At 36.1% G+C, this 11,606-nt stretch overlaps 1 protein-coding gene across 1 annotated transcript in view; it reads right to left on the reverse strand.

The window, feature by feature from the left end:
- Positions 1–11,040, reverse strand: part of KLHL14 (kelch like family member 14) — a 219,496-nt gene extending 208,456 nt beyond the window's left edge. Inside the window, exons 1-2 of the mRNA XM_053715007.1 lie at positions 10,509–11,040; positions 6,503–7,426 (exon numbers count right to left, since the gene is read on the reverse strand). Coding sequence (XP_053570982.1) covers positions 6,503–7,395 — 893 coding nt within the window. The 5' untranslated portion in view covers positions 7,396–7,426; positions 10,509–11,040. The remainder of the gene's footprint in view (positions 1–6,502; positions 7,427–10,508) is intronic.
- Positions 11,041–11,606: the final 566 nt, after the last annotated feature.

The raw sequence follows: 11,606 nt of genomic DNA on the forward strand, positions 1-11,606 counted from the left end.
ATGATAAAGTGTCCGTTTTTAAAAATTTGATTTAAAACAGGGGCACTTTAATTCATCAAAATTTATCTTTCACTCGTGTTGTGAAAATACCTACCTTTTAATCTTGACAGCTGCTCCTGCTTCCCCCCTTCGTCGCAAGCCTCATCCTACGTCAGAAATGACGGATCGGTCATCCTCCAATCACGGCTCCCCTGGGGGAATCAGTGTCTGATTCAACGCCGTGATTGGAGGAAGCTGGATTCCTCATTTTAGACCCAGGAAGAGGCTTTGCGACAGGTGGAGGAAGTGATGCAGCGGCTGTCAAGATTAAATGGTAAGTATTTTCATAACACGAGTGAAATGTAAATTTTGATGAATTATAGTGCCCCTGTTTTTAATTGAATTTTTAAAAACTGGGCACTTTATCATCAAAATTTACATTCACTTTAAGTGTGGGTCACATTAAGCCACTTTAAGTTTGCCCATTTGCTCCCTAGCCCAGTTGCCCCGTATGGGCTAGGAAACAAACGGTCAAACTTTAGCGTGGGGGTCACACGAGTCAAATGAGCTACACAGTACATGCTTTGTAGAATGCTGTAGTATGGTATTCAGTATGCACCTTAGCCCTACCTATCAGTTTGTGCTCCTGTGATCAGTCTTTCTGAAGTACCAGTACATATACGGTACTTCTGTGAGAATTGGGTCAAGTGAGCGCTGTGCCGCTCACATGATCCCCATGCAGCTCTTGTGACCCCGCGCAGCTCATGTGACCTTTCTCAGTGCCTCTGATCTGAGGTTTAATAGAGTTTGAAAGTAAGACAACCTTGATTATAAGACGGGGTTGTTTTTTCAGAGGTTTTTTTCTGAAGAGGTCACTACTGCATGGCAGATATCCCTTCCAAGGTGGTAATTTTAGTGACAATAGGATAATAATACTGTAGTAGCATAATCAGGTGACGTTGCTTCTACAATGTACAACACTGTGTACAGTCAGTAAGTAAACTGGGTATCTGAGTACATTTAGAAATAAGGTATCAGTTGTTAGTAAAGAAATTTGATTTATTTACTCATTTAGGGTCCGATGATCTAAAGTTCACTGGGCTGGCGAGATTATTTAAGAATGCTCGCCACTAATTCTATTTCTCTGGTGGAATAATTTAAAGCCACTTTTAACCCTGAAAAAAAGGGTGTGTCGCTAAGGGGCATATACTGCATTTTCATATGGGAAGGAGTTGTGTGCATTAAAAAAGTGCACAATGAAAATCGTATTTTAAAAAACATACAAAACAAATAATTGAACCATTCACACAAAAATACTCCGGAAAAAAATGTATTGTTAAGATACTTCAAAAATCGTAACAAAATTGTTCTCCAAAAATCATATTTTATATTTCTATATAAATTACACAGGAATAAATCATATTAAATATGTACAGCGTAAATCATAATTTAAGTTCTCTGGATGTGCAAAAATCACACAGAAATTTGTACTTATAAATACAAAATACAAAGCATAATTGTTGTTTTTTTTTTCTCGTAAAATGGGAATTCTATGGGCGTTTCATGGGTGTGTATAAAGTTGTCTCTCAAATCCCAGAGTAACTATCTAAACTTTTCCTCCCCACAGATCTTACAGTTTTTTTTCTGTCAAATCACTTCTGTTTATGTGTATAAAAGTCAGCCAAAGAAGTACAATTATGTATTTGTATGTTACTGGCAGCCAAAGGGTAAAATGACTGCTCAGTTTTGAAAAATATGCACAGTTTGATCAAGAGCAGGGGCTAAGGAAGAATTATTTTTTTTGGAGGAGGGGTCATTGTGTGACCCTACCTACTCTTGTGCCCAGTCAAAGACAGAGGAGACGATTTATCATGGCCCGAATGGAGCCAGATACATCTGTTTCCACACAAGCCTTCATACTCGTCGGAAACAAGAGTTAAGAAGCAGCAATCTTAAGACCACTGCTACTTAACTCGTATGCCACCTCTTAGGCAGTGTACAGCATCCAGACCAATCACATACGATCAGGTTGATTGACACCCCCTGCTAGCGGCATTCTGCGGGGGGTGGCATTGCACAAACAGTTCACCAGAACTGCTTGTGCAAAGACTTTCCCTGCGAAGCTAAACGTAGTTTTTCATATTTTTGTTTGCAAACTTTTGATCATCAGGCCCTTATTTATAAGGATAGTCTTGGTGAGCAAAATAAAAATAAATAAATAACACTGTAGAAATCCCAAGCTGCTTTGGGTAACCTGGGAGAGAATTAGGAGAATTAAATACTAGAATAATGTAAGCAGATATCACAACAAGTATTCTACTGATTGTATTCCTAAGTGGCAGTGCCCTCTCCTTTGTTCACCATCTGATGACAAGCATTACATACATGCAAAAGATGCTTGTCAGAAAATCAAGCTTATAAGGTTCAGTAAATGTTGCAATACTGTTGTACAACCAGAAATACTCTCGACGGAATGGATTAAAAGCAATTGAAACTAAATCATAGTACATGTCTTTGAGTTGCTTTGAGACATTTCTGCATATAACAATTGAAGTCTGTTTGAGAATACTAAAACAAATACATAAGTCTATATATAACAGGGACGTCCAAACTACTGGCCACAGCCGGACCACCAAGGTTTTTTTTTGTGTGGCACCCGTCAGTACCTATAATAAAATAAAAAGCATGTGTATTTCTACAAACATTTTGTAAATTTGAGTAGTGTAAACGGGTAAAGGGACATCAAACCCACATTTTTTCTTTCATGATTCAGGTAAAGCATGCCATTTTAAACTACTTTCCCATTTACTTCTATTTCCTAATTTGTTTTGATTTCTTGGTATCATTTGTTGAAAAAGAACACCTAGGTAGGCTCATGAGCTGCTGATTGATGGCTGCACATGTATGCCTCGTGTTATTGGCTCATCCGTTGTTCAGCTAGCTCCCAGTAGTGCATTGCTGTTTCTTTAATAAAGGATACCAAGAGAATGAAGCAACTTAGACAATAGAAGTAAATTAGAAAGTTGTTTAAAATTCTATACTCTATGTCCCTTTAAATTAAAACCACTATTAGTAAATATTTTTCTATGTATTTTTTAACTAAAAATATGATTATAAACTATTTTATTCGTTAGCGTCATTATAAGTTTGAGCATAATGTAATGTGAGCTGTGCAGAAATCCAGCATTAGTGACCAGCCATCCATGTAAAAAGTTTTGGCACTACTAGTCTACAAAAAAAGGTATTACACACAAATTTATAGACATAAACAAAGTGAAATACATCCCCACTATCTTTCCAATTATATGGACATTGCAGGCAAAAAATATGTTCTACTATATATACAACAGTACATATAAAAATATATTTAAATAAGAAAAGATTTATCAGAAGCAGCTTAAAATGATATAAAAGCCTGCAGGAGATGCAAGTCTGTGCACAATACACAGTTAAGTATGTATTTATCTTGGTTAAAACACACAGGTTTTGATAATACATTTTAAAATAAAGGAATCAAATTACAATCCTTATAAGAAACTTATCAAATAATTTATCTAAAAAATAAACTCAGTCTTTAAAGGGATATGAAACCCAATTTTTTTCTTTTATGATTCAGATAACGCATGCAATTTTAAGCAACTTTCCAATTTACTCCTATTATCATTTTTCCTTGTTCTCTTGGTATCATTATTTCAAAAGCAGGAATGTAAGCTTAGGAGCTGGACCATTTTTGGTTCAGCACCTAGGTAGCGCTTGTTGGTTGGTGGCTAAATGTAGCCACAAATCAGCAAGCCCTACCCAGAGTGCTAAACCAAAATTGGTCCGGCTCCTAAGCTTACATTCCTGTTTTTTCAAATAAAGATACCAAGAGAATAAAAAAAAATTGTTAATAGTTGTAAATTAGAAAGTTGCACAAAATCGCATGCTCTGTCTGAATCATAAAAGAAAAAATGTGGGTTCCATATCCCTTTAATGTTTTTTTTTTTTTTTTTATATAATCATTGGAAAAGTGTTTCCTAAAGATATTTGGTCGAGCCCATAATCTTTTAAATTGAACTAATAACAAATCGAATAGAAATCCTAAACATGCTTTACAAATTATTTTTTGAATACGCAAGTTCTCATACAAATGCTTTGCATATAATGTCTTTGAAAGTAAAAACAAAGTACAAATTGACTTTGTGTGATCCTTTTTAAAATGTACAAAAACGTATTCTGCTTTGCACAACAACGCTCTATTGACCTTAGAAGCTCTGTATATCTATATGAAAGCTGTAAAGTATATATTCGGAATTTCTTATTAAACTAATACTGATTTAAGCAGTCAAACCCCATAAAATCATATGCACATATAAACTGTAGATGCAATTTTTCTTAACTTAATAAGATGTGTTTGAATAGTTGGGTGCAACATTAAAAAAAATGAATTGTGTCATATTTATACAATATAGATGTTATGTTTCATCATTTTCTATTTATTGAGACAAAGATTTCATTGAGAACAGACAATTTAATTGACAACACAGACAGTTTTATTTCGATTATAGGACCAGTTACATAAGTCTGGCATGAGGAAAGTCATTTATATAATACTGTTTAATAATTTCACTAAATGTCATAAATTAAAAGGAGATAAGAAAAATAACCTCTAAATATTTTAAGTTTTCATTTAGTGTTGTTAACTTTGAGGTTATATGTATATTTTTTATACTTTGGTGCACTACAAAAAAAGTTTATTTGATAAATTTCTTATCTATCGGCACAAGTTACATTTATACATTTCTCATTTATAATGAGATGCTTCAAGAAAATGTGGAAATTATATGCCTGTTATTAAATTGTCAGTCATTACCACCTTAAGGTTTCTTTTATACATTTACATTACATAAACTATACATTTCTGATATGTCATTATAAGTTTTCACTAAGTACTTTATGAGAACATATTCTCTCAACCTATTTATCAAGGAAAATGTGCAAAAAAGGTCCTGTTATGAGCATGGCATACTTAAATACACTGTTATCTTTTAATTCACTGTGATCCGAAATAATAACAGTAGTTTTTATACTGTTATTAATATACAAATGAATGTGCTATGCCATTCATTTTGGCTTTGGCTTCTGTGCTTTGTATTTCTTGTATTACACTAAAAATGTTGATGCCCTATGCTTACCGCAAAAATATATTCACAAGGAATGTAAATGCAGTGCATACCCCTTTTAGGAATGGTACAAATGAGATGCATTGGTGTTTCCATTTTTCAACTACATCTAAATGCATTTATCAAACAGCCAATTGCACAATTAACAAAAAAGTGTAGGTTTACCATAAAATTAATCTTCATACTTGTCAAAGGTTTCGATATTTTTTAGTGTGAAAATTAAATGAAACAAACATTTTACAATACAATTATACTTATATATTTGTTTATTCACTTTCTTAATATTTAATTAATGACTGTGGTATTTGGTTCAAACATGACAGCAACATCAATACTAACTATTAGTATAGTGTAATCTGCCTTCAACGATGAATGTTAAGGGCAATTTTGAAAATATTTTTAAATGAAGATACATTCTGTATGTCCCCTGGGTAAGTAGGATATTTCAAATGAAAAGAGAAAGCAGATGTTGCTTGAAATTTCACACAGAATAACCCTATATGCATTTGACATATTTTTCTGGCAAAAGTAAAAATAACCTTAGAACAATAATAGGAATAGTATAATGATCATGTGAATAGTCATTAACCCCTTTATTGACAGAGAAATTTAAGAGGTATTTTGCAAGATATACTGCAAGCATATTTGTCAGAAACCTAAAAGATGCTAAAGTCCAATAGCCTAAAAAATGTGGCCATTAAATGTATGTAAAATTGATAAGTACATAAAGCAAACTTTCAAACTCGATATGTTGTATTTAAGTGAAAGCAGCAAGATCTAAATAAAGTAATTCTTCACTATGCCTACAACAAAGATGAAAGACAAAAATCATTTCTTAGGCAATACATATCTGTGTGTGTCTAGGTTCTTCTTGCTCTCCAAAATGTTGCTCGGGTCTAATCAAACTAAAAACATCAATAAGTACAAAACCGGCTTCCATACAATTGTGACTGAATATCGCTAACCTATGAAGTTCCTGTTCTGTGCCTCTTATTACATGGGGTTTACTCAGGTCTCTGCCTTGTTCATACCGCTCCTTTACTTTTAGAGTACTATTGTTACCCTTTAATGATTCATATATGGTTGATGCTACAAAACAAATAAAAGCGCTGCAATACCAGTGGATTTAGAGCAAAATTAATTTGTACCAAACAGATGCTCCACATACAAATGGCAGGAAATATGCTAGCTGTTTCCTGGTCTGGGAGGCATTATTGCATTTATGTCACAAAATAAGATGATAATGTTTTATATGAAATGTTTGGTGATTAAAATGATAACGTTTTAAGTAGAATATGAGCAGCACAATATTAATAAAGAGCTACATGTCATTAATATTTGTATGGCATTAACGGCCTCACCTGCTGGCTAGGGTCTGTCTGCAGTGCTGCCTAAAAGGCATAAGGTGATAGTTCATAGCATCCAGCAGAAGTTTCTGACAGACTGGGTCAGTCCTCATGAAGTCCACAGACTGAACCCTCTCCACCAGTTCTGGTGCTGGTATGAGGGCAAATCGAAGCCTCTTCATCAAGTCTGGGGCATACTGCATACGGGTTTCCCTATCATGCTCCAGCCAGAGCACAGACATCTGGAAGAGGGCAAGCTCTGACTCCACAGGTGGTGGAAGGGAGTCAAGCATTGTGCGCATCTCCTCAAAATTTAGTAAAAGCACATCCTCCACTAGATATTTATTAGCTAGCTTCTTTGTCTCCTCCAGGCCATGAAGAGCAGCTATCTTGCACACTTGCTTGTAATTCTGCACCGAGATCTGGTCATTCAAGAACTGTACACAGAGCTTTGTGACTTGAGGGATGTGTAAGATCTTACTCACTGATAGTACTTCCTCTACTGTGTCCAGAGACAAAGTGACATTAGCTGTATATAGGTACTCCAGCACAAGACGAAGTCCTATTGAGGAGCAGCCTTGCAGGACCAGGTTGTTAATGGCTCTGGGGCTGACCATGAGCTTGTCCTCTGGTGAGGATGATGGGGTACCAGGCTCATCTGACTGTTGTTGCTGTTGGTCCTTGGGGACAGCTGACAGTCCGTCCTGTCCCAAGTGACTGGAAAACAGGGATCTAAAATACTGGGAGCAGGAGGCCAACACAGCTTTATGACAATGAAACTGTTGCCCCTGGGCTGTGAGAGTTACATCACAGAAGAGCTGCTTCCTCCACAAAAGGTTAAGGCCGTGCAACAGATTGTCGCTATGACTCGGGTCAAAGGTGGAGGTCCTGTCCCCCGATCTGGACATGGCCGACTTTGCTTGCACTTGTCGTTTGGACCTGTCATGAGAGATGATGAAAAGAAAGTAAATTTAGAGATTAAAATAAGGATTAATACTTAATTGTTAGTTACAACTGAAATTATCTTATCATACACAAACTTGATTGCCAAAGAAAATAGTACAAATATGTTGCAGTTGTTACTTTGTTGAAGACTGAAGCTCAGGTTCTGAATAAACCTACTTTACCTTTACAAGCATGTGAAGGCTTTTGCCTTCGCACTAATGAGAATTAATATAGCTGTGACAAATGTAACTGTCAGAGATAGAATGTTTAAGATACAATTTGTATTACTTGTCTAGAACATAAATAACAACAGGTTTGTATGTGTGTGTGTGTGGGGGGGGGTATTATATATTACATTTACATAGGCAATGTGATAACTAAACATAAATATACTATCAAAAATACACTTCATCATTACAATTACTGTACATGCTCTAAAAAATCCCTAAATCCTGTAAATCAATTAACACTTGCCAGTTACCACATGAAATTGATAAACACTAGTTATAAAGGCCTCTTTTTGACATATTTGGGTTGCTAGACATTGAGGGATTTTGAAAATGAATGATGTGCCTTATTTAAACAACAAAAAGCTAACAATAGAAGATGTCACCACTATGATAAATCACATTCTCTCTAGGATATTGAAACTTGCCAACAAGTTAACACTTAAGATGAGCAATTCATAAAATACATATTGTAGCTGAGGTCTGCAGTGTTTGGTCTGAGAAAGAACCTACCCTTTTCGGATGTTACCAATTTAAATGGTAGAAGTTGAATGCCTTTTTTATACTATTTTAATAAGTGTATTAAATTCAGGAAACAATGTAACTTGTATTAGTACAGAGTTGATTTGAAATAAAAAATATTTTATATTGGGAAAACCATTGATGGATCTTTATCAATATCCTAGCTGTTCTTTTCTGTGTAAGGCATGTGTGAGCCAAAAGAGGTTTACCCTAATTTTTTTTAAGGAATTTTACATCTGGAACTGAGCATCAAAACAAGTTTGCTAATTATGTAAATAATTTTAAGGGCTTATCTAAAAAAAAGCAACAAATGAATCCAGTATACCCTGTTGCTAGTGAGATCAACTGAACCTTGCTAACAAGAGCCAAAATGGTCAACAAGTATGTCCAGGACTATCCCTAGCTACTTTACAGTCAAGAAAACTGCCAGTGCCTACTACTTGGGGCTAAATATTTCTTTTGAATGGTGTTAGACTGCTATATGACAGGACAGCCCTTGATCTAAAAAAGGCTGAAATTTTAGCAAGTCAGTTAGACACATATTAATGTGGGCTCCTTTTTAGCTTAGTCGGTATATATATACCGTATGTATATATGTGTATGTATATATGTATATATATATATATATATATATATATATATAAAATGTCACAGCAATTGCCACCAATTCTTTGGACCATGCCAAAAACCCACAGTAAGCTGGTTACATGTGTCTTTTTAGTTTCCTAAAAAAATTAAAGAAACAAAAAAAAAAAAAACTACAAACTTATTCCATGGCAAATTTAATAAAAAATAAGTGATTACAAATCAAATTAATCTGAGTTTTACATACACAATCATGTTTCAAATTAAAAGCATTCAATTACAATTGCAAAAGTCCAAGTGGTTAAGCGAATAGTCCCTCCCCTCCTGTCCAGACTCACAAAAACATTTAGCATAGAAGTACAGTTTTGATATCTTCAGGTTCTCCCATATATTTAGGTTTGTTCTCTATGGAGCCCTCCACTGCCAAGAGAGGCAAGCACCACACAGCTCTGTCATACTGCTCCCTGTCTGTGAGCCTCATATCACTAGCATGCCAGCCTGTCATATCACAAACAGGATTAGCATAAGGGGACCCATGCAGTCTGTGGACATGGTATCAGAAAAGGGGTCTATGTTACTGTTTAGTCTGTTAGACTGCATCCCTCAATATTCTACTATAAACTGAACATTCTTCCTTTAACACATTGAATTTCCAGAGAGGTCTGAAAAGCTTTTAAGAGCAATGAGTTGCAGGCTTCACCAACATCAAAGGGGTTTGCTTCCACAAGAAAAAGTAGTTTCCTGCAATTACAGTACCTGAAAGAACAACTACCGTATATATATGCAAGTATACGAATCCTAGTGAATTAGTGAGGATTCCTAACATGTAAAATAAATAGGTCTTAGGAGCTACATTGACGCTTTGCTTTCATTAAGGTAGAATACACATGAAAAAGCACCATCATCATGCATTTGAGTGTCACCTGCTGTAAACACACCTCAGACATCAGCGGAGTTTACTTTTTATTATTGTGATGCCTTCTGAATAAACAACACTGGGTTTATGGTATTCACCAACATTATAAAATCTACTTTGTCTTTTAAACCACTTTGCTGATCTGTAACAATAAACGTCAACCAATAAATAATGTTTATTCATTTAATGTCCCCTTTCTTAAATAAATTGTGGATTTCTAACCGATCCGTAGTGAAACGTATTTCCAATCTGACTGCACAGAAAGGTTAAAGCAACAAGATAATGGAAGCTTTATTATTATTATTATTATTATTATTATTATAGGATACACAAAAAGTATTATCCAAGATATAGGAAAGGTAAGACAAGGATGCTATTAATTCCACAGCTCCTATGTGAGAGGGAGAGTCTGTACTGCTACCTCCCATGTCTCATCCCCCATATTACAGACCCTCAGTATATTATGATACCTTGTTTATTCCCCAGCACACAGCTCACTGTCCCTGCAGCAAGCTGCAGCTCTGCCTTGGATACCATTGTTTTAATGGCTGTTGTAGTATCCCGGGCTACTTTCAAGGCTGCACTAAAACAGTCCTTTTTTTGCCAACCCCTTTATTCCAGCAGCATGTGTCAGATAAATAGAGGATTTGCAAGAGGATTTCCCCTTGCACTGGAACCGGTCACCTCTCCCCCTCCCCTTACTGTTTGTCCAGGTTATTTTTCTATTTTTGGAGTTCACTGTCTGCATGGAAAGCAAAATAAAGAAATAACAAATATACAGACTATTAATACACAATAGAGATTAAATGCAAGGCCAGAAACTTACCTGTTCGCAATCAGATGCCAAAGTATAGGATCACTAAAGCTTTCCACCCTAGAAGGATTAAACGCCTTCTTTTTAAAAGGTTTGTGGTTTGATCCAGAAAAAAAAAAAAAAGAACACAACCTTCTTGCTCCCAAACTCCAGTCAGTCACTCTTTACAATTTATTTTGTCGTTCATCATTTGATCATTGTGAATTAGCAAAGAAAGAAAAAATGAGTGACGGAGGGAGAGAGAGAAGAGAGAATAAGGAGAGGGAGAGAGTGAGCAGAGCTTTCTGCAAGAGAAGAAGAAGAAAAAAATGTACGTGTGACAAATTATGCTACCAAGAAACAACACATCATTATCCTTGGGCCTGGGGCTCAGTGAGTCGTAACGAGAGTAATAGGAAATCCACGGTTGGGGAGAGAAACGGTCGTGCATGGCCAGTGGAGAGAGACCATGCAAGGGGGATGGATGCTGAAGAGCCTCGCAAAATTATGGCTCAAGGCTATTGTAAAAATTGTCGAGCGTAAATGACTGCGATTTCAAACATCTTTGGAAGAAAGAAAGGGGGGAAACCGAGCCCTCCCCCTCCCTCCCCATGTCCTCCTCCTCCCTCTCCCTTTCCCCATCCCTCTCTCATCTCTCTCTCTATAAAGAACCGTCAAGTTTTAGTGCGCATTGCTAATTAGTCAATTTCTCTCTGCCTTCACAGGCTGGCGACTTTGCTGCTGAGCCGAAACTGCTAATTTCTGCGACCAGTTTTTTTTTTTTTTTTTTTTTAGCTGTGATCTGGATGAATGAGTAGTTGTCTCGCGAAGATGACAAAAAATAAACTCTTATCCCAGCCCTTCTGGCCCCTTCTTTCATGCACACACATAAAAAAAGAAAAACAAAACTGCTACCACATCCTGTTCATGTGTACTTTTATGAGGTAAATGCTTCTCAAGCAAAGTGCAAACTTTCTGTGTTAGTGTAGTGTTGTTTTGCTGTACAGATGTGACAGTGTTTGCTGTCCCCCCTCCTCCTGCAGATGTCATCATTGAAGTCTGATCTCTAGAGCAAGCTGATACTGTTTGCTGGCACTTGTTTCCTCCTTGTCTTTGTGGTTTGAAACACAG

This window comes from Bombina bombina, chromosome 5 (assembly GCF_027579735.1).
Source record: "Bombina bombina isolate aBomBom1 chromosome 5, aBomBom1.pri, whole genome shotgun sequence".
Classification (NCBI taxonomy): Eukaryota; Metazoa; Chordata; class Amphibia; order Anura; family Bombinatoridae; genus Bombina; species Bombina bombina.